The sequence below is a fragment of the Zalophus californianus genome, chromosome 1, assembly GCF_009762305.2.
Source record: "Zalophus californianus isolate mZalCal1 chromosome 1, mZalCal1.pri.v2, whole genome shotgun sequence".
NCBI lineage: Eukaryota > Metazoa > Chordata > Mammalia > Carnivora > Otariidae > Zalophus > Zalophus californianus.
This window is the reverse complement of record NC_045595.1, coordinates 134,677,865-134,705,811: the sequence shown is the minus strand read 5'-3', so window position 1 is coordinate 134,705,811 and position 27,947 is coordinate 134,677,865. Positions and strand designations below refer to the sequence as shown.

The window sequence follows — 27,947 nt, the reverse complement described above, 5'->3', positions numbered from 1 at the left end:
ATCCTTTATCTTATCAACTAAAGCAAATATTGGGAGTTAGGAAAACTATTTGTAATGCCTCCAGCATTTTCACCTTTGTGACTCTTAAGCCGCATATCAGTTTACCAGAGAGACAGGACAAGAGCATAGCCCTGTTTCAAAGCTCTCTTTTGTTATGTCACCGAGTCACCTCACGTTATGAATCCAGGACTTTGGCCCTGGGCCTGTTTTCACTTTCTTGTTCTTAAAACTGCACAGATGTTTGGTGTTAGGAGTTGACCATCCTGACTTAGCACACCCTGCCGCTTTTCTTTCTTTCCGTAAACTGGGCATGAGACTTTGCATTGGGTGTGATTTAAGATACCTGTACACACACAAAACACAGCACAGAAGCCTGAGTCATCTCTCTGTTCCTGGCACAGGCAGTATCAAAAACCCCAGAGAACCCTGAGGGAACGTTTGTTCTCATCTACAGAGCCCCTGACCTGGATACTCACAACTCCTCAAGTACTCCAGGCACGTGAGGCTTGTTCCAAGATAGTTAGACATTGCCCGTAATATAGAGGCACTGGCTTTTTGGAGGGCTGTTTCTCTGTATTAGGGCATCAGCATCAGTCACCTGACCATCCCAGGGAGCCCCCAGGAGGTACCCTTGAGCCTTTCTCTCCTCCTCAGCCGATCACCATGGTCTACTGAATTTACCTCCCGAACCTCCAACCCCATTGCCACAACCCTGGTTCTAGCCCCATCATCATGCACCTAGAATGTCACAGCTGCTTCCTTTTAAATCTGTCTCCCCCATGCAGACGGCTGAGAGGTCTAGTTAAAAATGGGGGACCAGGGGCACCTGCGTGGCTCAGTTGGTTAACTGTCTGCCTTCAGCTCAGGTCTTGATCTCAGGGTCCTGGGATGGAGCCCCACGTCGGGCTCCCTGCTCGGCGGGGAGTCCGCTTCTCCCTCTGCCTCTCCCCCTGCATGTGCTCCCACTCTCTGCCTCTCTCAAATAAATAAATAACATCTTTAAAAAAAATGGGGGACCAACCAACTCACTTTCCCGCGAGAAGTCTTTCAGTGGCCTCCCATTTCAAAGCAGTGTTTTCTCATCTTGGTCCTGATAGGGCACATGTAGAAAAGGCCATCATTTGTACGGGACACTGGGATGCACAGACGGGGCTGCTCGCTGCCAGAGGCGGCTGATCTGGCCATCCACAGATCCATAGCCTGGGAGTCAAATCTCCACGCGTGTGTAGCCCATTCTCTTAAGCTTCCGTAATCGACCTTCTCTCCTGCCGCTCGTTGGGTGCACTTTATGGTCCATCCTTGCTGAATTGGCTGGCTGTTTTCCCACCTCTGTGCCAGCGCCCACCTTTTCCCCACCTGGTGTACCTTTTGAGACCATACAGAAAGCAGAAAGTCTTCCCTGAAACCGCTCCCCCAAGGAGGTTAGGTACACCTGGATGTTCCCGTGCTGCCCTACATATATCTCTAGCATTGCATTTAGCATATTTTATTATAATTCTGTGTTCATTTTGTCTGTTCTACCAGGCTGTGGAAAGATCCTCTGCCAGATCTCAAGGGCAGGGATGTGGGCTTAATTGCTCCAGGGCCTCATCCTGGGCCCGGCTCATAGTGGTGCTTAGTAAATGTTCAATGGAAGAATATTTTAGTAAGGATAAAAGAATTCTAATCTAGAGCCATGTGAAACTCTAGGTTTTCTTTGAGTCTGCTCTCCTATAGGTGACTTAGTTTTGGAAAAGTAGCTTTTTCCTGCTGAGTTCATGTGTTTTTGTTTTGTTTTTTTCTTACCTAGGGCAGCTGGTGCAACTGGAAGAAAAGGGGCAGGGTTCAGTGCCCTGGTCAGTATATGGTGTCTACATCCAGGCCGCGGGGGGCCCCTTGGCTTTCCTGGTCATTATATCCCTTTTCATGCTGAATGTGGGCAGCACCGCCTTCAGCAATTGGTGGTTGAGTTACTGGATCAAGCAAGGAAGTGGGGTAAGTTTCCTCATTAATGGGAAAATTGTGTGTCTCAGAATGTTGCTGTTTCTTTGTATTCTCTGGCTGTTCTTGGGGAAACTGCTCTAGTTTTTGATGGAAAGAACTAGTGAACAAGGATTACCCAGGGTGCAAAAGATGAGCCCCTAATGTGGCCTCGTAGGATAGTTGCTCCCTGACCAACTATGTAGCAGCAGGAGCCCTGAAGGCTGTCTGCCCTCCTCCACTAGAAAAGAGAGAAGGGGGTGGGAGGGGGGGCAAAGCCTGCCTTGTGTTTGCCACAACCAAGCCCCACAGTCATTATCCTGCCCCTTCCTTTGAGCTGAGAATGGCCCCGAGTAGGAATTCTTGGCTGTTCTTAGGAGTCTTGCCTCACAGAGCCTTGCCTCCAAACAGAACGCCACAGTGGCGCAAGGGAACAAGACCTCTATGAGCAACAGCATGAAGGACAATCCTCTCATGCAGTACTATGCCAGCATCTACGCCCTCTCCATGGCAGTCATGCTGATCCTGAAAGCCATTCGAGGAGTTGTCTTTGTCAAGGTATGCAGTGGTGGCTTCTGCGTCTCCTCTCCCTAGTGACTGTGTGGTCAGCCTCTCTCGGGTTAATTCTGAGCAGGGGACCTCCTCCGAAGCAGGATTTAGCTGAAGTGACCTGTATCCCCTTTGCCTCAGCCTTTTCCGAGTACCCACCTCTTTCTTCCGTGACCATTTGCCCTTCTCCAGCTTTTCGAGTGGATGTCTTCTGGAGCTGGGACCTGGGTAAATAGGAACTGAGTCTGCCTGAGTCCTTGGGTCTCTGGGCCCTGATCACTTTGTCCTCTGCTCCTTAGGGCACACTGCGAGCCTCCTCCCGGCTCCATGACGAACTTTTCCGAAGGATCCTCCGAAGCCCTATGAAGTTCTTTGACACCACCCCCACGGGGAGGATTCTCAACAGGTTTTCCAAAGACATGGATGAAGGTATTTCTCACTGCTTCTTTTATGCTCTGGAGCATAAGCTGCAGCTCCCCGTGCTCTGCAGCCTTCTAAATAACCCACCAGGCGTGCTCATCTATCTGTCCGTATGTTCTGAGAGTGCAGCAGCTGCTGGGGTCCCCACCAGGAACAGTTTAGTTTTGGACTTTTCTCCAGGTTGCAACTTGTACTTAGGCTGAGGACCCATCTGGTTTTTTCACCTGTCATCTAAGTTCTCCCCTGATCTCATTTAACCTGAAAACAAGTTCAGAGGATCGAGTTGGCCTAAATACTTCAGACGGGAGCATCTGAGATTCCAGAACATGTTTACTTTGAGGGTAGTGCATTGGTTCCTGGGTATTTAAACCTCTGGCAGGTTTTCTGGATGCTGTGTGGCCTGCGCGAGCACCAGAACTTAACTCCTTCTCATAGCTCAGTATAATAGTAATGGTACCTGACATTTATTGAGGGCTTTCTGTGTAGCCAGCAGTGTGCTAGATACATTATCCTCATCCTCACAGGAGCCCTATGGGATGGGTATTGATTCACCCACTGAATGCATGGGAAAGCTGATGTCTAGAAAGGTTAAATAACTTGCCCAAGATTACACAGCTGTTAGATAACAAAATGGGGAATTGAGCCCAGATGTTTTTAGCCTCGAGCTAATGCTTTTAACTGTCACCCTGTGCCGCCAGCAGGAGTTTGTTTTAGATGTTGATAAAGCCCATGGAAAGCCATGGCCAGAGGTAACAAGGGATCAGAACCATCACTGATACACAGAACTGATGCGTACACACACACAAACGGAGAAAAGGTGGAAAGGAAAAAAATCAGTGATATCAACATGGCTGGGATTTTTATGAAAATACTCCAGCCAAAAAAAAAAAAAAAAAAAAGGTGGGAGGAGGAGATAGCCCAGAGAAGATGAAGAAAATATTGGTAACTTCTGAAGGTTCTACATTCTTTTGATTTTTGTGTATGTTTAAATTTTTCCATAATGAAAAATTTCTCAAATGTTAGCAGCAGTTTATTGTTATTGGTAAGACTAAAGATTATGTTTCCTTCTTGCATATTTATTTTCCAAATATTTTACAACAAACATATATGACTTTTAAAGGGAAAATTGTTTAAAGGGGTTGGGTAGCCTCATAAACCCAGGAGAGGGCCTGGGGTAGAAAGACCACTTAGATTTCCATGGGACAAGAAAAATGAGATCAACCAGGTTTCTAGATTTTTCTTTGATTTAAAAGACAACACACACATTTGAGATAGAGAATTTGTGGAACCTCTTTGTGTTTTTTAAAAATTTTTGGTCGCATTCTCCCTGTTTGTGGGTCCCAGCAGTCTGATCCTTGCTCCCTTGTGGTTTCCCCAGTCGATGTGCGCCTGCCATTCCAGGCCGAGATGTTCATCCAAAATGTCATCCTGGTGTTCTTCTGTGTTGGTATGATCGCCGGAGTTTTCCCGTGGTTCCTGGTGGCGGTGGGGCCCCTCTTCATCCTCTTTTCAGTTCTGCACATTGTCTCCAGGTAAACAAGAAGTGTTCACATCTCCCAGCGATGAAGCCAGGGTTGTCTGTCTACCGCTGTGACACAGAACTCATTCTCTCTCTAGGGTCCTGATTCGAGAGCTGAAGCGTCTGGACAACATCACACAGTCCCCTTTCCTCTCCCACATCACATCCAGCATACAGGGCCTTGCCACCATCCACGCCTACAACAAAGGGCAGGAATTTCTGCACAGGTCAGTGTTGATGGCGGCCGGAGGGTTCAAAGGGGCATCAACATACCAGCATTTAATAAGTCTTAAGAGGCCCTTCAAGGCCAGAGCTGGGGATTATAAAGCTCATTACCAAGAGTATTAGTGATGTGTAATGGTCTCTGATTAAAATTTGCTCACTTGCTGGAACTCCTTTCTAAGCAAATGAGAAGACAAAAATACAGGTTTGGAGTCTATTGGCTTTGGACTCTAAATGGCTATATTTGAAGGAGTTTTTATTTTTTTCTTTTCTTTCTTTTTTTGGAACAGTGATGGTCATTGACATTAAACTGACATGTTATCTGCTGAATATTGTTTAGATGACAAATTTATGTACATAGACAGTCATTGAGATTTGTATTAACAAGAGATTGGAACTAATTTAAATGTCCTTCAAGAGAGAGCTGGTTAAATAAGAATATTATGTGGCCCTTAAAAAGAATGAGACAGGGGCGCCGTGATGGTTCAGTTGGTTAAGCATCTGACTCTTGATTTTGGCTCAAGTCATAATCTCAGGGTCATGAGATCGAGCCCTGCATCGGGCTCTGTGCTCAGTGGGGAGTCTGCTGGAGATTCTTTCTCCCTCTCCCACTGCCCCTCCCCATCACATGCTCTCTCTCTAGACTGCCTCTCAAATAAATAAATAAATAAATCTTAAAAAAAAAAAAGACAGTTCTATAGGTACTGATATGGAATGATCTCTAAAATACATTAGTGAAAGAGCAAGGTACAGATGTGTGTGTATGATATGCTCCCTTTTAGGTATGTGTTTGTACATACAACATTTAGAAAATCTCTGAAAGGATACACAAGGAAGTACTAGTTGCCACTGGAAAGGGGAACTGAGTAGCTAGGGGATGGGCAGGAGAAAAACTGACTTCTCATGGTAAAACTTTTTATGGTGTCTAAATATTCCATCCTATGTATAAGTTGTCTATTCCAAAAACTAATGTCTGTTCCAAAAATTAAGTAATTAATTTTAAAAAGAAAATCTAAATAGAAGGTTTAGTTTAGGGGCGCTTGGGTGGCCCAGTTGGTTGAGTGTCTGACTCTTAATTCTGGCTCAGGTCATGATCTTGAGACCAAGTGCCATGTCTGGCTCTGAGTGGAGCCTAGAGCCTGCTTGGGATTTTCTCTCTCTCCCTCTCCCTCCGCCCCCGCCCCCCAACTAGCTCTCTTTCTCTCCATCTCAAAAAAAAAAAAACCTCAAAAAGTTGAAAATAGAGCTACTCTATGACCCAGCAATTGCATTACTGGGTATTTACCCCAAAGATACAAATGTAGTGATCCTAAGTGGCACAAGCACCCCAATGTTTATAGCAGCAGTGTCCACAATAGCCAAACTATGGAAAGAGCCCAGATGTCCATCAACAGATGAATGGACAAAGAAGATGTGGTATATATACACAATGGAATATTATGCAGCCATCAAAAGGAATGAGATCTTGCCATTTGCAATGATGTGGATGGAACTAGAGGGTATTATGCTAAGCAAAATAAGTCAATCAACAGAGAAAGACAATTATAGGATCTCACTCATATGTGGAATTTAAGAAACAAAACATGTATATAAGGGAAGAGAGGAAAAAATAAAACAAGACGAAACAGAGAGGGAGACAAACCACAAGAGACTCTTAACCGTAGGTAACAAACTGAGGGTTGCTGGAGGGGAGATGGGAGGGGGGAGGAGAAGGGAGAAGGGTGGGGGGATGGGAAAACTGGGTGATGGACATTAAGGAGGGCACATGATGTAATGAGCACTGGGTGTTATATGCAACTGATGAATCACTGAACTCTACCTCAGAAACTAATACATTATATGTTAATAATTGAATTTAGATAAAAAAGAAAGTTTAGGTTAAATGACTCAGAAAAATAATCATCACTTTAAGAGAAGAACAGTAAAATACGCTCCATGCATGTGTATGTACATACATACATACATGCGTTTAAGTGTATTGGAAAAAGTGTTGGGAGAAGATACAGCAGACTATTAACCCTGGTTTTAACTGAGTGGTGAGAATACTGCATTTTCTTCTTTACTACATTTCCTAATTTTTCTCCAAATATCTTATATAAAGAGGAAAAGTGATTTTTTTTTTTTTTTTAAGCAAAGCACATTTGCTTGGCAAGACTTCCTGCTCAGGCGTTCTAATTGTTTGTGTATGTGACACCTGAGCCTTTGGATGGGGTCTGATCTGCTCTCTAGGACCCCTGGGGACAGTAGTGTCTCGCTCCTTCAGTGGCAGAGGTTGTCCAGGTCTTTTTTGCTGTGGTTTACTTCCTGATTCTGTGCTCCACGGCCTTGGAAACAAGTGCCGTTTTGCCCAACAGCAGTGTGTCAGCAGACATTTTCCACTTTCCCACTTTAAGTCTGCGAGTTTATCTTCCCAGGTCTTAGGGCATTTCTGCAGTTTGCCTTATGTAGCCTGTCTCTTTGAGGAAGGGACTCCTGACCTAAGACATTTTTCTGAAGCTTAGCCAGCCTCTTTATTTGGTCTCCTTTCCCTGTGCATTCGTTCTGTCATTAACATAGGTATTTTTCCCTAATGTCTTGAACATGTTTCTTTGAAAGAATAAAACTAGACAACCCCAAGTTGTCCTATGTGCAGAGCCTGGAGTATCTGCAGTCCTTAGATTTCCATATCCTTCTCCTAGGGACAAACAGGAAGTACTTAAAAGTTAGTCCTCCATCCATAATGCACCAGAGCTCTGACGTCGCCTGCTCTCAGGGTGGTGTGGTACTTTGTTTGCCTATTAGGTATTCTGTCGCCCTCACAGGTACCAGGAGCTCCTGGATAACAACCAAGGTCCTTTCTTCTTGTTCACGTGTGCAATGCGGTGGCTGGCTGTGCGGCTGGACCTGATCAGCATTGCCCTGATCACCACCACCGGGCTGATGATCGTTCTCATGCACGGGCAGATTCCCCCCGCCTACTCGGGTCTTGCCATCTCCTATGCCGTCCAGGTCAGTCTCAGGGATGGAGCATTACCTTTGCTCACTTGAGGCCTGTATTGGTGTAGGAGAGGCATGGTTGGGGGCTCTCCCTCAGTCTTTGAGACTCCTAGAGCTTCTGCCCACCTACTTTCTTAGTAACAGCCTGGACTTGGCTGGGGTGCGGAGGATGGGAGAGAGGTACGTGTGGTATATAGGAACAAAGGGATTTAAGTCTGTTGCACATGTTTAAGAAATAGGTGCTATTTATTTATAAATAAACACGATTTTGAAAATGGTTTCTTAATTACAGGTTTCTACATTCACCACCCTCTTGTTTCTGGCTTCTTCCTGGTCTTCTAAGAAACACTGTGTCCTCAATATGCTTCTTACATGCATTTTATTTTCAGGCCCCTGATTTTCCCAAAACTGTTACGTATGTAGACCTGGCCCCTAGGGATGGTTTAAGGTCTTTAAATAGCTCAGAGAACAGTTGGGAACTTGAGCACTAAGTATTTGAAGATGTTAAGGAATTATTACTAATTTTTTGGATGTCATCATGGTATTGGACAATGGTATTGTGTTTTTAAAGAGTCTTTATATGTTAGATACTAGCTAAAATATTTAAGAATGAATGGATAGGATGTCTGGGATTTGCTCTCACATAATGCAGATGGGTGGTGTGGTATAGATGAAACAATACTATCTATAAGTTGACAGGTTTTTAAGGACATGAGAGTTCATTATACTGCCCTTTCTACTCTTGTATATGTTTGACATTTTTCCATGTCAGAAAGGTCAAAACAGGTAAGTAGGGAAACAAAACCAAGAAGAGCTAATGTATCTTCACAGATTCCCAAAGATGTCTGTCCATGTTATACAGACTTACTTGATCATCAGGGGAAGAATAGGTGTTCTAAGTACTGTGGCTCAGGATCCTCAGTCTGAGGTGCCCAGGGGACGCTGCATTCTCACCAGTGGCTCACAGGGCAATATATATCTCCATTTGTTGTGACTGCCAGAGCAGGTGCAGGCTGCTTGGCAGGAAGCCCAGAAGTTACTCAGCTGCAGATGTGTGTACTGGAAATGTAAAAATGGATGGAAAGCCTTTGGCTGCAGGGAAGTCAGTGCCAGCCGTCCCACAATGCCACCTGCCTTTGTTGAGAATTGCAGTTGACTGGGGGATAATAGGTATCATGTTAAACATTTAGAGAATGACTCGGTCCGTAAAAGCAGCTGCTGCCGGTGCCTGGTTCATTGGTATACTGAGCTACAATCCCCTAGGTGGAAGAGGTTTTTTGGCGTTGGCCTGACATGTATTCATAATGAATTCCTTCTTGGATTTTGCCTTCCATTATCAGTTAACCGGGCTGTTCCAGTTTACCGTCAGACTGGCATCCGAGACAGAAGCCCGCTTCACCTCAGTGGAGAGGATCAACCACTACATCCAGGTCAGGACGCGAAAGCCTTTCTTCATGACCCTTTTACCCTTTTGCTGCCTCGGGTGGAGGTGCAAGGAGGATGCTTGTTTCTCACAGGCGAGGACCAGCAGTCTCTTCAGCATGTGTGGAGTGGAGAAGAGATTATCCTAAGAGGTTCTAAATGTTTTTGTGAATTGTGTCTGATTAAAAATGTAGGTCATTTTCCTTACAGTGTTTAAAACCATGGAGTGTTTTAAATCTTATTCTAGTTTACTTGTTCTTTTTTTTTTTTTTAAGATTTTATTTATTTGGCAAAGAGAGACACAGCGAGAGAGGGAACACAAGCAGGGGGAGTGGGAGAGGGAGAAGCAGGCTTCCTGCGGAGCAGGGAGCCCGATGCGGGGCTCGATCCCAGGACCCTGGAACCATGACTTGAGCCGAAGGCAGACGCTTAACAACTGAGCCACCCAGGCACCCCTAGTTCACTTGTTTTTAACCAGGGATGGCCATCGGTGTCCCCACTGAGCTTTAGGCAGAGACAGATGCAGGCCTTGTCTCTGGAGATTCTGATACAGTCGATCTGGGGTGAGACCCAGGCTTCTGACGTTTTAGAAGCTCCGTGGCTAATTCTAAACTGCATTCCTGGTTTAGAAACCAGTTTAATTTCGTTGATACTGAGATGAACTGACTCTTCCTGCCTTCCCTCAGTAACCCTTCAGTGCTACCTCAGAGCAGCGTCTTGCGGCCGGAGCATGTCCTAGCTGGGACGCTGAAAGCAGTTTTCTGTAGAGAGAAGCAGAGTCACAAGTAGTTAAGACTCTCAAGTTTAACTCAGTTCAGAGGAGTTACCTATTTTGTGAACTGCCCAGAGACTTTTATCAGCATTTATATCATGGTTTACGTGGGAAGAATATATCCCAATTTCCAGATAACTGACTTAGAAACATAGTTTTGAAAAACTACCCTTTCAGTTGAGAACTAGCATATTATGTAAACTACATTTTCCAGCAGACATGCTTTCCTGAACTGTTTTGACAATTAACCTCATTAATTGTAGGATATTTCTTAAACTTATGCATTATTATTCTCAGAAAGAATGACAGATAGCTATCTATGGCAGATAGATATCTGCTAATAGCTGTTCCTTTTATTTATCCATTGGCTTCTTTGCCCAGTGCTTATGTCTGTGGACAGTATGTGGGTGTGTAGTATTTGATTTAATATTGCTGTTGGTGAGAGTCTCTTGCTAAAGAGGTCACAGTGATGGTCAGTCATGGTAGAGTGGACCCTGCACAAACCAGTCACATTTTGAGGACTGGCTCCCACTGCCAGTGCCCAACCTGGATGCCTCTGCCAACACGGAGCCCTTCCAGCTTGGAGTTCAAGACGTCAGTCTCCACCTGCCCTCCCACCCCCACCCCCATCCCTGCCCAGAGCTCCACAGCTATGGGCTTTTACTTCCCTAGGAGGCCGTAACGTCCCATGACTAGTTGCCAGAGAATTTTCAAACATTGCAAGGTGGGACTCTTGGTAACAAAAATTAACCAAGCAGTTACACAGCATTTTTAAAGCTGAATGGATTTCCACGATTCTCTAATCCAGTCCCCACGACTTGCAGATGAGAAACTTAAGACCTAGAGTGAAGAAGTGATATATCCAGGTCACATCGCGATTGGTGGCAGATTGGGCTTCAAGCCCATGTCTCCTGGGGTGACTGATACGTCAGAATGCCAGGATCTGATGAAATGTTCAGGAAATGGTAGTTGCCTTCCTTTGGGTTTGGGCCATTGGCTTTCAAATGGTGGAATCTTGTTTCAAGTAGAATATTGTGAAAGAATTCCAACAAAAAGGGCTGTGTTTGAAGAGCCGTGGAAGGCCTCATGCCCCACCCTTGGCCTCTAAGACAGTTTTGTGGAGAAATTTCCTAAAACAGAAAATAGCTGGAAGGCCACTTCCCCCTCCCCCCCCCCCCCCCCCGCCCATGCTGCTTCGTGGCTGCTGTAAATGGCTAAGTGTAAAGTTAGTTGCCATCGTACTCTGTCTGGTTTAGTGGTAATAAGCATGTACTGCCAAGGGCATCTTCCATGGTAAGGGAAGAAGGCAGCAGCTGCTTCTGTATGGCTGGTGTGGTTGTCTGGGTTTTACTTCTCTTCAAAAGCCTTGCAGCTCCCACAGAAGCTGGTCAGTCTGACCCAGCCACTCCTATCTCCCCAGACCCTCTCTTTGGAAGCACCTGCCAGAATTAAGAACAAGGCTCCCTCCCCTGACTGGCCCCAGGAAGGAGAGGTGACCTTTGAGAATGCAGAGATGAGGTACCAAGAAAATCTCCCTCTGGTTCTGAAGAAAGTGTCCTTCACCATCAAACCCAAGGAGAAGATTGGCATCGTGGGGCGGACCGGATCAGGTAAGAGTGAGCAAAGGCCTCTGGAGAAACATTTGAACCTATCAGAGTTAAGTGTGGGGCCCATGATTTGCGGTTTATTGACTATCACTCTCATCCCTTCAAACCAGCTCCGTATTAATGAGTGATGAGTAAGGTCTCTCTGAAGCCAATTTTCTCAGTGTATTCTCAACTCTGCTTTTTTAACACTCAGTGCTTTTTCTGATCATAAAAGTATACATTCTCAATGCAGAACACTTGGAGTATATAGTGACGTACAAAAGGGGAAAAGTACCCATAACTCCACTACCCAGAGATAATTACTGTTAATATTTTAGTAGTTATCTTGTCAGGCTTTTTTTAAAGATTTTATTTATTTATCTATTTGAGAGAGAGAGAGAGCTAGCTTGTGTGCATGCAGAAGTAGGGGGAGAGGCAGAGGGCGTGGGAGAAGCAGGCTTCCTGCTGAGCAGGGAACCCAACTGGGCCTCCATCCCAGGATCCTGAGATCATGACCCGAGCCAAAGGCAGATGCCCAACCGACTGAGCCACCCAGGTCTCCCTTGTCAGGCTTTTTCTATCAGCAAATATGTTTATGAAAATGGGGTCATTTTATACACACTGTCTCATGGCCTGCCTTTAAATCTACAAAATATTTTTCCATGTCAATTAATAGCCTGTGACATGAAGTCTATTCAGCAGGATATAAAATTCCATTTTATGGATGTATCATAATTTATATTTAACCAGTCTCTGATTATAGGGCATTGAGGTTGTTGTCGATTTTTCACTATTATGAACAGTACTGCAGTGAATATCCTTATTTCTGTGAGGTCAAAACACACAAAACATTTAAGTCGTCTGTGACAAAATGCCAGTGTTGCCTTGTTTTTATCAGACGCTAATGTAGCTCTAAATAAGGAAGCTGTGTTCTTTGAAGACAGAAATTATTTTCTTGATCTGACATCAGTTGCAAAGAAACAGAATTGGCTCTCATTTTAGGCATTTTACTTCGCACTTAGAATCATATTGCTTCTATGCCCTTTAGATTTCTAGGGTCAAGACTTGAGTAATTCATTTATTTCCCTCTTTTCTTCCTGAATAACATCTCAAAGATTGAGGCTTGTTTTCGTTTACTAACCAGTTTACCTGGTATAAGAAGTCTCTCTCGTTCACTTCTCATCAGCTTTGGGGGCTCCATGTTTCCTTGCCATCAAAACTCTTCTCGCTTTGTTTCTTTCCATTAAAAAAACAAAACAAAACAAAAACCTTGTGTCTTTTCTGGCCAATTTACTTGAAAGAACCTGCTGAGAAGAAAAAGCTATTTCCTGCTTCCTGTTTGAAGGAATTATTTCATGTCAGAACAGTACACTGTCTGTAGGTTTTTTATGCTGCAAGGAGAATGTTCAGCTAAGGAGGGTGGCTGTCCCCAAAGCTCTTCCTTTGCTTTCTCCCTCAAATTCTCTCTGCTACATGGGCTCCCAGGGGTACACTGCTCTCCTGAAAGCTCTGACTGATGTCGCCTCCTGTGATTCCCCTTAATACAGGTGGGACAGACTGAACTATTCATTAAGACTTTATTAAACCAGGGGCACCTGGGTGGCTCCGTCAGTTGAGCGTCCGACTCTTGGTTTCGGCTCAGGCCATGATCTCGGGTCGTGGGATTGAGCGCTGCGTCCATGCCCAGTGTGGAGTCTGCTTGTCCCTCTGCCTCTGCTCCTTCCCCCTCTCATGCTCTCTCGCTCTCTCTCAAATAAATAAAATCTTAAAAAAAAAGACTGTTAAACCATAAGTAGTGACAGTAGAAAAATAAGAAAAAATAAAGTAATTATAAATAGCCTGACTTACAAAGTCTAAACTAATCCGAACAAGCTTCTTCAGTGACTCGTAGACCCTGACTCTGCCATGGCCCTAGTCAAGGACATCACTGCGAGGACTTCATGGCCTCTTTTACTAGCACATCCCATCAGTGTGAAGGTAGTCTAGATCCAGAGAACTATAAAATCTTCCAGTCCAGGTAGCATCTTTTGTTAAAGTGGAACAACTTGATCTATTTTTTTTTTTAACAGTATGGTGATTCCTTTTTTTTTTTTTAAAGATTTTATTTATTTATTTGACAGCAAGAGAGGGAACACAAGCAGGGAGAGTGGGAGAGGGAGAAGCAGGCTTCCTGCTGAGCAGGGAGCCCGATGCGGGGTTCAATCCCGGGACCCTAGGATCACCTCCTGAGCCGAAGGCAGGCGCTTAACTGACTGAGCCACTCAGGCACCCCTCAGACCTGCTCTTCTATCACAGTTCCTTATCATGATAGAGTCATCTGCAGCCACTTATTTACTCCTTCCCTGTGTGTTTACCCCAGGATGGTAGGAGGTCTTGTCTTGTTTCTCTCTCACCTACGATAAGGGGACAGAAGAAAGAGAAAACATCTTGTCCTCTGGTTTGCCACTAGCCCCTTGCTGTAAGAACTCTGTTCTCCTCGTTTTGCCTGAGATGCGTGAAAGCCCGTGTACCCACTCCTAAGGTGAAAAGCGGGCATTTTTCTAATTTAGTCTCATGAAAGTAAGAGTACCTGGTAGTACCTCAAACTCCTTCTCAGGCTGAAGCTGTGTGATTTAAATGTATATACTTGTAGCTCCGAAAAGTGCATTTTTTTCTGTTTCTGGCTATCACTTTCTACATTATCTTAGTTAATCAGATGAAATAATAATTGAAGAGAACTAGAAAAATAGATGATTTTGCCCAGAGGTTGGGGGGATTAAACCAGTTTTTGTCTTCACAAAATTTGCTAATTGAGCTACTTTTCTGCATGTCTTTTGACTCCTCAGGGAAGTCCTCTCTGGGGATGGCCCTCTTCCGTCTGGTGGAGTTATCTGGAGGCTGCATCAAGATTGACGGAGTGAGAATCAGTGATATTGGCCTTGCTGACCTCCGAAGCAAGCTGTCCATTATTCCTCAAGAGCCAGTGCTGTTCAGTGGCACCGTCAGGTGAGGACCCGAGTGCCCCTGTGCTCCGTGCTGCCTTTTGAGGCCAGATGGGCACGTTAGAGCCTCCATGTGGGACTGGGATCGAGTGACCTCAAGCCTAGTGCTTTTCCCACCACTTCTTACTGCAGAAGTAAGGGGCAGCTCCACAAAACGGGGGCTGAGGGCCCTGCAGCACGTGCTGAAGAAGTCAGAGAGATCTGGGCTCAGATCTCTGCTCCGTGACTTCAGGCAAGTTACCTGCCCACGCCTGAGCTCATTACCTCACCTGTAAGGTGGGGATATTATTAAGGGCTGTCACCGTGGAGATTGATTAAGTTCATACAAATTATGCACGCACGGAGCCTGGCACGTAGTGAGCCGTGAACAGTAGCAGCCCGTCAGCCTCATCCCATCATCCTTCTCCCACTCTGTATTGTCATCTGTCCTACGTGCGCTCCAACTTGCCGTTCTCATGGTGGTTTTCAGACCTTGTTATCACTCAGGTGTTTCCATTTTCCAGTATCTTCCCCCACCTTTGATTTTGACTCTGGAATGGTGCCTCTCTCTCTCTCTCTCTGAAATCTGCCGGGATGCCTAAGATAAATTTCCTCCTTTTTTTCTTTTTTTTTTTTTAAACTTAACTTATTTATTTGAGAGAGAGAGAGAACACAAGGCGGTGGGGAGGGGCAGAGGGAGAGGGAGAAGCTGACTCCCCGCTGAGCAGGGAGCCCGATGTGGGGCTCGATCCCAGGACCCTGGGATCATGACCTGAGCAGACGCCTAACCAACTGAGCCACCCAGGTGCCCCTAAAATTCCTCCTCTTGCCCTGTTAAAATAGTAACTAAGAAGGAAATATATTTAATCCCATTGACTTTCCCTATACCTTATCCTACCGTCACCCTTAGCATCTGCCTTAAGCATTTGCCTCCTTGGAACAATGGGTTTCTGTAATTCCTGTCCATGTCTGTTCAAGTTGCTTCTTCTTTTTTTTTTATCTTTTTATTGTTATGTTAATCATCATATATTACATCATTAGTTTTTGATGTAGTGTTCCATGATTCATTGTTTGTGCATAACACCCAGTGCTCCACGCAGAACGTGCCCTCTTTAATACCCATCACCAGGCTAACCCATCCCCCTACCCTCCTCCCCTCTAGAACCCTCAGTTTGTTTTTCAGAGTCCATCGTCTCTCACGGTTCATCTCCCCCTCATGTTGCTTCTTCTTTGAACTAAAAATAGCTTTAACTATATAGCTGACCTAGATTGGACTTTTTTTAATGAAATTAAATTCTTTAATTTTTAGCAGTCTTCAAAAAAATTGGTACCAACTTAATTTCAAATAACCATGGACTTGTCTTTAAAATTAGGTCCCCTCCCTTTCTTTGGAAATGGCACCTGAACTCATTGATGCAAGGAGGTTTGGTAGGTAGAATGAATTCTCACCTACCCACACTCTTGGGTGTATTTATTTTGGCATTTTCTCTAAACACTAATGAATTTGGGCAGCATAGATTGGATCTGTCGATGATGCTCCGTCATTCTCTTTGGGTCCTGAGATAATAAGGTCAAACAAATGTCAGAAGAGAATTAGAATTTTTCGAAGACTCAGGTCTAAAATTAAGAAATCAAGAGGTGTTGCCAGATCTGCTCTTCCCTCCCATAAATCCCTATTTTTAGATGCCACAAGAATGCCTTTGAGAATATAGTTGGCCTTATAATTTTTAGCTCAGGACAAAAGAACCATTTTTCCATCATCATTTGGAAAAGAATTAAGAAACAGGGTGTGTGAAACTTGACTCTCTTAAATACATTGCCACCAGGAAGCCTCACTCTTCCATTTGTAAATTTTACAGCACTTCGTTTGTGGCTGTGAATCAGGGGCTGCTAGAGTGAGTGGTTAAGGGCTTGTTTGGGCAGCACATGTACTAGAATTAAGGGTTAAGAATTGACCTGCTGGCCTGTGCAGCTGCTGTTTGTAGAACCTCGTGGAAGTGCAGCTTCCCTGGGAGTTGGGGCCATTTGTTACCGGCTCTAGCGACATGATGCTGCTTGATGGACAAGCTTGTAATTGGTGTTCTGCTGCCCTGAGTTTTTTGTTATTGAGCTCAGAGTGCTATTTGGGTGGTGAGCTGTACAAATTTAGGAAATCGTACAAGTTTCATGTTCTGCCAGCAGTAAATTTGGCTTTTTAAGTCAGGAGTAGAGCCTGAGGATAAATTAAATCCCAGACCTGCTGTCTTCTTCCTTTTGTCCTCTCAGGTCTCATACAAATCCCAAAGAACATTCAGCTTTGGTGTTCTTTTGCTTTTCTTAGAAAATTAGAAAGCCTATAATGAGTTTCCCAAGGCAAGGGCAGGATAGATCGGCTGTTTCTCAGAGGTCTCCTGGAGACCCAGAACGTGGAAACGATCTTTACTGCCGTTAGCCAGCAGTGAGGGTGGACACATCTTCTTGAGATACCAACACGCAGTTAAAACATAAGGAACTCTCGGGGCGCCTGGGTGGCACAGTCAGTTGAGTGTCTGACTCTTGGTTTCTGCTCAGGTTGTGATCTCAGGGTCGTGGGATCGAGCCCCACATCAGGCTGTGCACTCAGCGCAGAGTCTGCTTGGAATTCTCTCTCCCTCTGCCTCTGCCCCTCCCACTCATTTTCTCTCTCTCGCTCGCTAATAAATAAATAAATCTTTAGAAAAAAATCATAAGGAACTCTCAGAGTGAAAGCAAGGTAAAACCAAAATCAAGTAAAACTTAAGGTGATGAGATAAAAATGTCTGAATTGTTCTCATACAAATACAACATAAATCACAGACCAGATCGTTTGGGGCCATACTGCTCCCTAGATTAGCCAGACTCTCTGTCCATTCCAATAACTGCATCCAGCCCTCCCTTATCCGGCGGTAGGGCCTGTGTTTCTGCGGCTAGCCCCTTTCTGTGCCTTTTGCCCTGATAGCTGGCTCAGAGATAAGAGGTTTCTTCTCATCCCGACCCGAAACAGTTTTGCCGACCTTCCCTCTTTCATGGCCTTGGTAGTACCTTCCTTTCCTTTCCACAGAGGACCCTGTGCCTCCTGAGATCCCTCCCCTCTGCCCTGCTAGAGTGCATTCCATCCTTGGGGACAGTCTATAGCTCAGCTTGGCTGGTGGCTAACTGGCCTCTCAGTAAGACTAATCGTCCTCAGCTGTCACTCTATAGTCTGTCTGTGAGTCTCAGTCTGCTTGTGGGGACGGGGCATCTTCTCATCCCCTGGAGCATCTCTGCTTGGTGGCCATTCGTCGGCAAGAGGCAGTGTTCTCCTTTCTTCCTATTCACATGCCCTCACTCCTTTTCAGTCTGCCCATTACACTTTTTTACTTTTGAGGAATATTTCTGGTCCCCAACTCAAAATCACGGCAAAAATGACTGAGCACAACTGACCCATTCTGCTTTGGTTTATTCAGACAGAAGCAATTAGCCCTCTAGAGCGAATGGAAGCTGTTCTAACTTTGAAGCAGCTTCTTTCTTAGAATCTCAAGGTCTTATCTTTGTCTCTGAATTATTCTGTTGTTGAAGGGGGTCCCCTTTCCTCTTTCTTTCTTTCTCTCTCACTTTCTTGCTTTTTTTTTTTTTTGATAGTCTTTGTTTCTGTGGAACTTGGAATTTCCCAAAAGCTTCTTGGTTTCAATATCAGAAAGTACTGTGAGTCTAGAATAACTACATCAAGAATACTAGGTGTTATCCAACGTTTGCTAAGTCATTCTGGGCAAGATAGATGGGAAATCTTTACTTTCCTCTCAGTTTTGCTGTGAACCTAAACTGGCTCTTAAAAATATTATCTTTAGGGGCGCCTGGGTGGCTCAGACAGTTAAGCGACTGCCTTCGGCTCCGGTCATGATCTCAGGGTCCTGGAATCGAGTCCCCGCATTGGGCTCCCTGCTCAGCAGGGAGTCTGCTTCTCCCTCTCCCTCTGCCTGCCACTCCCCCTGCTTGTGCTCTCTCTCTCTCGCTCTGTCAAATAAAAAATAAAAAATCTTTTTAAAAAATTATCTTAAAAAAAATGGGAAAAGGTCATTCTGTGCCAGACACTGCTGCTCTAAAGAACAACAATAATGGAAGTCGCTAAGCTTATTGAGAACTTACTATGTGTATCCTAAGCATTTTAATTGTATTAATTCGTCAGATACTCAAAACCCCAGGAAATAGGAACAGTTATTATACCGATTTTGTAGATGAAGAAACAGAAACCCAGAGAGGTGAGAAAATTTGCCCAGAGAGAGGCATTTGAACCCTGGCTGTGGGAGCTCTTACACGCCACACTCGCTCTGTCGCCTCCTGGAATTCTCACGACAGCCACTCTCCACCGCGCAACCTTGGGAGGTATTCCGCCTTTCCAACAATCAGAGTTAAGCCTGCTTCCCCGGGGGTCTTGACTTTTAGTTACCTTTCTTTTTCCAGCAGCTTCACAATCTCCTCATCTGCTTCCAGATTTGCACAGGCCTCCCTCATCTTGGGGAAAAAAAGGGGAAAAAAAAAAGTCACACACTCTCTGCTGCTCTCTTGAGTCTTTCTCAGTTATTTTGCTTTCCCTGTGTCCCTTTCCCCACCTCTAGCCTTTCTTCTACCCGATTTGATGCTTAGCAACTGAAGACCAAAACCGGTCCATATTTCTGAATAACTGGTCAGAGCTGTCCTTTAGCCCCCAGATAGCAGGAGGTCTGTGCTCCCCGGTCTCCTGCTGCGAGGCCGCGCGGGAGGTGCCCACCGTGATGGCGGGACAGTGTGGTGCAGCAGTGTCTTCTCACGGGTCAGGGAGGCACTCCTGTACACTTTCACGCTCTCGCAGAGATTCTCGGCCTCTTTTAGCCGTGGCCAGGAGGCAAACTTAGGATACTGCCAAAAATAAATACGAAGGACCAAAGGTGAAAATGCACTTCTGGCAACATTAGGACCCCAGGAGTTCTGACTACTAAAAATAGGTGCCTTCCTGTTCCGATGCCTTCTTTCTCTATCCATCCACCCAGCCAAAACTTCTGATGTGAGGGATGTGTAACTTTGCTTTCACTTCTGTTTGTGGATCAGACTCAGGGCCATCTGGCTTCTCTAATGAGGGTGTATTTTCTTCTATTCCTGATTGAGCTCCCTGTTGAGATCAGTTTGGTGTGCCTTAATGTGTAGGTACACCACCTCCTGGTGTATGTGAATATTCCTTATACATCTGGAAGCCATTGTCTAGTTTTTGGAGGCTCGTTCAGCTGGTGGGAGGGCCTAGGGTCAGGCCTGCCCACGTGTCTGCTGAGTCTTCACCCACAGAGAATCTGACGGGGCAGCTTCCTCAGTGAGCAGGCGGCTGCACACTTACGTGCGTACTGTGCGTCTGATAAGGGGTCTGTGATGGGCTGCCTAGGTGTATTCGTCCCCTAGGGAGGTCACAACGAAGTGCCACAAACTGAGTGGCTTAAAACAACAGGAACTTATTCTCCCACAGCTGTGGAGGCTAGAAGTCTGAAAGGTGTCAGCAGGATCAGGCTCCCTCTGGGACCTAGAGGGGTGGATCCTTCCCTTGCCTCTTCTACCTTCTAGTGGTTTGCCAGCGATCTTGGGTGCTCCTCGGCTTATAGGTGCATCATTCCAATCTCTGCCTCCAGCGTCACATGGCCTTCTCCCTTTATGTCTCTGCCTTCACGTGACCCTCTCTTACAAGGACACCAGTCATATTGGATTAAGGGCCCACTGTACTCCACTACTCCGGAATGACCTCATTTTAACTAATTACACCTGCAATGACCCTGTTTCCAAATAGGATTACATTCTTGGATACGGGGTGCTAGGATTTCAACATATCTTTTTGGGGAGGACACGCTTCAACCCATAACAGTAGGCATCACTGTATAGTTTTAAAGAACATTTCCTAGACTAAGTCTAGGAGAATGGTCCACACGTTCCACATGTTCCTAGCCTGGAAACCAGCATTATAGACTCCTTCAGTCTGGAGCGTATATTTATTGAAGTCTTCCTCTGTGCAAAGGACTCAATTCAGCAGAGGTAGGAGGAATCTGAATGAGTGGTAAAATCTGGAACCTACAATTAAACAGTCCTGCCAGGAAGAGGTAAAGGGGCAGATTGAAGCAGTAGGCGATGGGCTAAACTAGAAATCCAGAAAGCGAAATGTCAAACCATACGTGGCAATTTATCAAGTTACTGGGACTGAAAATTCCAGCCTTCCATAACATGGATTTTCCACAGGCAAATACACCTCAGCAGTGGAGAATGAGCAGCATTCAGAGACCAAAAAAGACAGATGTTTATAACCAGGGAGCTCAGGAGTAGAACCAGAGCAAGGTGGGGCCCCAAACCTTGGGAGCCTGAGCAGGCTGTCAAGATGGGAACTTGGGTACATGGAAGCACAACAGGAATTGAATTACTGGAACTGGATTGCCAGGAGGCAGTTCAAGCTCAAGAAGAGGGACCAGAAGCTCTAAATGGGAACTATAGTCAGAGCAGAATGCAGATCTAGAGCAGCCCAGCACTTAAAGCACATATTCCTTCTGACTGCAGTTCTTACAGCCTAAGGTCAGAGTTGATTCCCCATAAAGGGCAAAGGTGATTCTTCAGCATGGAGTCTTGTGGCTTGGCTGCAGGTAGACCGTGGTGGGAGTTATGAGCAGGAAACCAGGCAAAGTAGAACATGACCCCTATTTGTAACCAGTCATGATTTCCCATGTGTGGAGTGCCCTTCTTTCTAGGTTTGATAAGGACTTCCAAAAGGCTCTTGTAAAGAGCTCTGAGGAACTTGTTAAAAACAAAACAAAACAAAAAGGTAAAATAATAATAATGGTAAGTTAATAAATAAAGTGATTTTTTTTAGAAGAGTGCTGAAGTTTACAGTTCAAAAAGGTCAAAAATTCTGCTATAAAACATGAGAAGGTCCGTATGAGACCACACAAGTAGGAGAGAGAATATTGTGAAAACTCTAGCATTGCCACCTAGATAAAGTCCTATCTGTGCAAAGTCTGGATGGGGAGGATTGTCTTGCTAACTTTGCCCAATGGGAATTCCCAGCATTCGGTCATTGTTGAACCAGGCAAGAGTGTGATTAATCTCTTATCTTCAGACTTGGGATAATGAACATGGGTTTCAGTTGGTCCCTAACCTGGTGGTGTGTAAGTGTAGAAGATTCTCCTAAGAGGCAGCAAAAAAACCCCCCAGAACAATAGGGGCTCCTGGCTGGCTCGGTCAGTTAAGCATCTGCCTTTGGCTCAGGTCATGATCCCAGGGTCTTGGGATCAAGCCCTGCATTGGGCTCCCTGCTCAGCGGGTGTCTGCTTCTCCCTCCCCTCTGACCCTCCCCTTCCCCCGACTCGTGCTTTCTTTCTCACACTCAAAGTAAAATATTTAAAAAAGGAGCGCCTGGGTGGCTCAGTCATTAAGCGTCTGCCTTCAGCTCAGGTCATGATCCCAGGGTCCTGGGATCGAGCCCCGCATCGGGCTCCCTGCTCCGTAGGAAGCCTGCTTCTCCCTCTCCCACTCCCCTGCTTATGTTCCCTCTCTCACTTGTGTCTCTCTCTGTCAAATAAATAACTAAAATCTTAAAAAAAAAAAAAACCGACAGAACAATAAATGCTGATCTCATTAACCCAGATGTGTGTGCAGACTCTGGAGTGTTAGGGAGGGTCAGGGGCTTCTCTGTGACTAGAAACACGTGCACTTCTCCTTAGACTTAGCCCATAGTCTGCCATTTCACAGTTTAGATTATCAGCAAATTGGACCACCTTCTTGTTTAAGAGATAGGACTATGGAGATATTAGATGGTATGCCTATAGAAGATGGGTCTTCCCCATCCATACTGTGCACAGATAGGACTTTATCAGAACTCTTTCTGAGCCTGGTATTCAGGATCCTGGGATTATTGTGTCCACCTGGAAAGTGCATTGAATATAAATCAGAAAACCACCAAGCACTGGAACCAGGCAGGTAACGTGTCCATATGTATCTTGGGAATTTAACAGTTGCCACTAAGTAAATGTTTGCTCTGTTCCAGGCACTGTATGTACTGTCTCTAATGTTTACAGCAACCTACTGAGTCATGTCACTATATCCCCATTTTATAGAGGAGGAGACGGAGGAGTGGTTTGCCCAAGGTCATGCAGACGATAAGAAGCAGAGTGAGGATTTGAACCCAGTCTGCCTGGATCTACGTGTGCACATGCTCCCTCCACCACACTGTTCTTTGCCTCTGTCCTGACAGAAAATCCTTAAATTGTCACATACTGATGCCTCTTATTAGGAAGTCAAGGAAGGCTATATGTTCTTTTATTCTTCCGACAAATATTAGACAGTGTACATGGGATTCAACAGTCAAGAAGATCCAGACAAGGATCCTGATCCAATGGGGGCAGAGACAAATGAACAGAGGGACAAGTGCCAGAGAGAGGGTGAGCATGGGGACACCTAAGTCAGGCTTGAAGGGTCAGGAGACACTTTCTGCATCTAAGTTGTCACCTGAAGGACAGGAAGGAACCCTAGTCAAGGAGTAACAGCAGTGACAATAATGACACCGTCATAATCGTGGCCCCTGCATGCACAGGGCTAACCATGCAGTGGGGGCTGCTCTAAATACTTTCTACACGTGAAATGCAGCCGTCACAACCTTTTGAGGAGGTGCTTTCTGACCCCTGTCTTACCCATGAGGGCACTGCGGCATAGAGAAGTTAGGCTAACTTGGTCAGGGCCACACAGTTGTAATAGATAGAAGCTGTGTAGGAATCAGCAAGTCTGACCCCAGAGCCCTTGCTTTTGCCAGTGTCTCTCAAGCCAAAGGGTGGGGAGGGGTGCACATATTCCATGTGCAAAGGGCAAGGAGCACAAGAAAGCAGAGCCAGTTAGAGTCTCCCTGGAGAGTCCAGAGGTGGCCCACATGGATGAGCGAGGCAGGTACCAGCCTGTGCTTGGTGGAGTTCTGGGATAATGTCTTGCTTGCATTTGCATGCCTGGAGTTAGTAACCCCAAACACAGAGACAAATGAGACATAGAGCTAAAGTTCTCCCAAAGACTTCCTGTTTCCCATATATGAAGTAAAGTTTATGAGCAAAGTTACACCTCATACCTTTCAGGTTATTGGACCTGTAAATGTCATGTTTAGATGGAGATAAGACACCCCAAAATTAATGTAACCTCCCACTTTCCACCAGTTATCCATTCTACCACCACCTCTCCACCTTCATCCTCCTTGACAAAGAGCTGTTTCCCCTGTCTTTAACGTTTCCGGAAATGTCTAGTCCTATTCCTTTGGTATCCTCCTTGATGTTCTCGAGACAGCTGCTATTGGTACAGTGAGCAAGGAGAGTCCCCAAACTGGTTTTCTGTACCAGTAAATTCCTTCCTCTTGAGTTGCTCTTCACGCTCTCCTTTCTCCTCTGCTGAGCCACCCACCCTCGAGTCCTCGCTCACTGACAGGCTCTCACCCTAGTGCGTCAGGAAGAAAGAGGCTGTTTTTCTAAGATTGTACACACAGAGAGATGTGTTTCGACATGCATATGCCAAAATGCTAACAGTGCTTGCTTCCGAGGGTCTGATTAGAGGTGATTAAAACATCGTTGGTTTGTTTTATGTTTCACATATCTGTATTTGTTAATTTTTCTGTAACCTGTATTATTTACATAATAAAAATAATAGACATTATAATAAAGTGTTATAAAGAAGATGGAGAGGCCCAGCCTGTTCTCAGATACATTCCTGTGACGGGCAGGCTCCAGCATTTCTAACTGCTACCTAAGGCTGGTTGGGGAGCGAGGCATCTGTGCTCTTGAGGAGTTTGATCCCTCCTTTTCCCATGCCTGTTTAAACGTTTACCACAGACAGCCTTTGCAATATGGTCACTTACATGTTGGATCACTGAGAAATTCCCCCTGTGCCTCTCTCTAGGTCAAATTTGGATCCCTTCAACCAGTACACTGAAGACCAGATCTGGGATGCCCTAGAAAGGACACACATGAAAGAATGTGTAAGTAAAGCCCTGAGGAAGGGCTTTGCTGGAATTTCAAGAGTGGAAACGTAATGATGCTGTGGTCACTCCCCAGCCTGCTCTGGCTGCCTCTGTCCAGCCTGGTCTGTCCATTTACTTCCAGGATATCTGTGTAGGATCACTTTAGATAAGACTTCCCAGGCATTTCAGAAAGGGCATAGAAGTTGATATCCCTCAACCATGGTCATATTGCCCTTTTCCTGTCCATTGATTAAGCAAGATGTTAATGACAAACAGAATTCCAGAATGCTTTTAAATTAATTTCTACTTTATTCATCGTAATGGTATAACATGCTTTCGCAGCATCTGGATATGAATCGAGTCTGCAGAAAGCATGCAGCATGCATATGGGGTCATTGACCTCTTAGGGTAACTCAGCACGCACTCTCCCGAGGCCACGACCAACAGACTGATACCTCTGACCGGGAGGAGGATCTCTCATGCCCCTGAGCCGAGTCAAGCTCAGGATCCCCTGCCCTCATTCAGCTAGGTCCGCTCTGCCTTTATCACTGTGATATTGGGCTTCCTCACACCATTTCATTTGAAGGATAGGCTCCTAGCTTATTATAAAGGCAGGTTTGACAACCGTGTATCTTATAGCCTTGGAAATCAGAAAGCATGATCTCACTTTCCCCATCTCCTGTGGCATGACCATATTTTCAGAACCAAAAATTAGGGCCACAATCTGACAGGATTTGGGGATATGAAAATACTGGAATTTCTAAGACCTTTTAATGGTATGAGGCTAACAGAATAGTGTATTTGAAACATGGAATGTCCTAGAAAATAAGGGTCCTAGTACACATGATCATCACCCCTGTACCTTCTTTCTAGATGAGCCAGATTCTTGGCTAGTAATTGTTGCATCTGTTTCAGAATAGCTTATTTTTGCCACTGGACTTTGGATAAAATTTAGTTCAGTTTGTTTTTTGTTTTTTTTTTTCAAAATTTACTTTTTGACTCTTCTAGTCTCTGCTTCCTTTCTTTCTAGATTGCTCAGCTACCTCTGAAACTTGAATCTGAAGTGATGGAGAATGGGGATAACTTCTCGGTGGGGGAACGGCAGCTCCTGTGCATAGCAAGAGCCTTGCTCCGTCACTGTAAGGTAAGTTGGTTTGTGGAGTGGCAGGGAAGGGGTTACAGCCTTTCCCAGCATGAGGTCCAAAGGCATTCCTGGCTCCAAGCCCACCGAAGCTTTTTAGGAGCATGCGCACAGATGTTTCTAAATTCACCTTGATACCGTCTGGGCATACAGGTGTTTCTGAGCCTTCAGACCTCCTGAGCCTTTAATTTCCAAGGGTGACTTTTGTTTCTGGCCAGCGAGTAGTTGTAGTACTGTTGGAAACCATGGACTTAGAGACCTCCAGGCCATCAAATCCAGTCCCCTTATTTTGTAACTGGAAGAAGAAGATCCAGAAAGATTACTGTTCATGCTCAGGGTCACAGAGCAAGTAGGGGCAAGTGTTTCGTTACATCAGTATTAGATGCATATCTTTTTATGTGTGGAAATGCAGGCAAACACATGGGTTTGAAGTTGTATCTGTTCTAAGCAAAATGGTCCTTTTACATAGGTGTGTACCTACTTAGGAAAAACAGATTATGGTGTAAAATTTAAATAATGAAATACATTTTAGCGAAACCTAGATTAAGAAAAATGCTGAGGGAAATGGTTGGATCTCTCTCTCTCCTCTCTTTTGTGTCAGATTTTGATTCTAGATGAAGCCACAGCTGCCATGGACACGGAGACAGACCTACTAATCCAAGAGACCATCCGAGAAGCATTTGCTGACTGCACCATGCTGACAATTGCCCATCGCCTACATACAGTCCTAGGCTCTGATAGGATTATGGTGCTGGCCCAGGGACAGGTACTGAGCCCCTGAGGGAGCATGGCTTGGCATGTGGCCTCGTCTGGGCGGAAAACTGGCCCCTGGCAGGATTGGGCTGATTTCCATCTTAGTGCGATTCTTAGCTTTCAGATAAGCAGCCTTAGCAACTCTAATCTGGCTGCCGCTGGGAGGGACACAGCCCTCCCAAGCCAGAGATTGAGTAGGGGCACTCTTGCTGGTTCTCATTTTGCTTTAGTACCTGCTTTTTTGTTGCCTGTAAAAATGACACTTTGAGGGGTGCCTGGGTGGCTCAGTTGGTTAAGCAACTGCCTTCGGCTCAAGTCATGATGCCAGGGTCCTGGGATCGGGCCCCGCATCGGGCTCCCTGCTCAACGGGGAGCCTGCTTCTCCCTCTCCTTCTTCCTGCTACTCCACCTGCTTGTGCACTCTCTCTCTCTCTCTCTCGAATAAATAAATAGAATCTTTAAAAAAAAAAAATGACACTTTAACTTACGTCAGAGAGCTCCTGTACTTACTAATTAACTCACGTACACAGGAATTGCCCAAGGTGTGTTGAGACCAGCTACCTCAAGTCTGCTTTTTGCAATCATGTAGTGGTGCCAGACTTCTTATACTGCTGTTCCCAACTTTCCCACAATCTGGCCCAGCCTGGCCGCCTTCATTTCTCACTCGTTCCTTGCAGGTGCCGGTGGCTACAAACAGTCTTTCAGCCCCTAAACTGGTTCTCCTCTGTGTCTTTCCTCACTCAGTGCCATGTACCTCCAGTGCCTTTCCCTTTTGTTCCCTCTGTCACATCCGCACGTCTGTCCTCCTGCAGCCTGCTTGTCCCTCTGAAAGACACAGCTTACATGCCCTAATGGCCTCTGCCGCCTGTACCTCTCTTGTGGCTCTTCTGCCTCCTCTGATGGTAACTGGCTAATGCCCTCCCACCCCTATTAGACTGTAAACTCTCTAAGGGCAGGGGCCATGCCTTATTCATCTTTGGGTCCCTGGCAGGGCTCCATGCTACATTCTTTGCGCATGGTAGATGTTAAGTATGTCACTTAAAATGCTAAGTAAATTTGTGTTGGACAGATAGCTCCTTTGTGTGTGCCTGGGATGGCAGGAAATTAGTGGTTTGGCAGAAATAACAAGCCAGTTGCAATGTGGAACTTGTGTGATGAATAATAATGGCCCCCATAATAGCCACTTCTGTTGAATGCTTACTGTACGGCAGGCACCGCGCTAAGGGCTTTACATACAGTCTCCCAACACGTAATTAGTCATCACAACCACCGAGAAAGATACAGATGTGTTAACCCTGCCTTCCAGAAGAGAAGATGGGCTCAGGGAACTTACACTATCTCCAGTCCATAGGAAGGGAGAGTCGGAGCTGAGCTAGGCCAGCGACGCCAAAGCCAGCACTTTACGCAGCCAGACTGCCCCATCCCTCTCTCTTTGTGGAGAAGTCCTGAGGAAAAACATTTACTACAACAGATGTAGGCTGCGCTCTACAGAGCTGACTTTGAGAGAGGATAGGAGTTAATGATTTTTCTCCTCATCTTGAAATTATGTTAACATTAGTGGTTTTTGTTACTGTCTTTGTTTGCATTATCCTAAATGTTTAGTGAGATTCTATTACACATTTCGATACACAGAGCTACTTCTCTGTACACAGGTATTAAGTAGAAAAATAAAATAAAGTGGGGGGGGCACCAAGAACACCTTCT

General features: G+C 45.4%; 1 protein-coding gene across 3 annotated transcripts in view; it reads left to right on the top strand.

Annotated features, from left to right (window-relative positions):
* The window catches only part of ABCC5 (ATP binding cassette subfamily C member 5), a 174,009-nt gene that overhangs the window by 143,297 nt on the left and 2,765 nt on the right, over window positions 1-27,947 (top strand). For 2 of the 3 annotated variants that reach the window (XM_027587196.2, XM_027587197.1), the window contains 12 exons: window positions 1,790-1,974; window positions 2,371-2,517; window positions 2,808-2,937; window positions 4,307-4,460; window positions 4,546-4,674; window positions 7,471-7,657; window positions 8,986-9,075; window positions 11,260-11,449; window positions 14,251-14,410; window positions 24,289-24,367; window positions 25,380-25,493; window positions 26,092-26,256. In XM_027587196.2, coding sequence (XP_027442997.1) covers window positions 1,790-1,974; window positions 2,371-2,517; window positions 2,808-2,937; window positions 4,307-4,460; window positions 4,546-4,674; window positions 7,471-7,657; window positions 8,986-9,075; window positions 11,260-11,449; window positions 14,251-14,410; window positions 24,289-24,367; window positions 25,380-25,493; window positions 26,092-26,256 — 1,730 coding nt within the window. The remainder of the gene's footprint in view (window positions 1-1,789; window positions 1,975-2,370; window positions 2,518-2,807; window positions 2,938-4,306; window positions 4,461-4,545; window positions 4,675-7,470; window positions 7,658-8,985; window positions 9,076-11,259; window positions 11,450-14,250; window positions 14,411-24,288; window positions 24,368-25,379; window positions 25,494-26,091; window positions 26,257-27,947) is intronic. The other variant, XM_027587198.2, reaches the window with a different exon arrangement.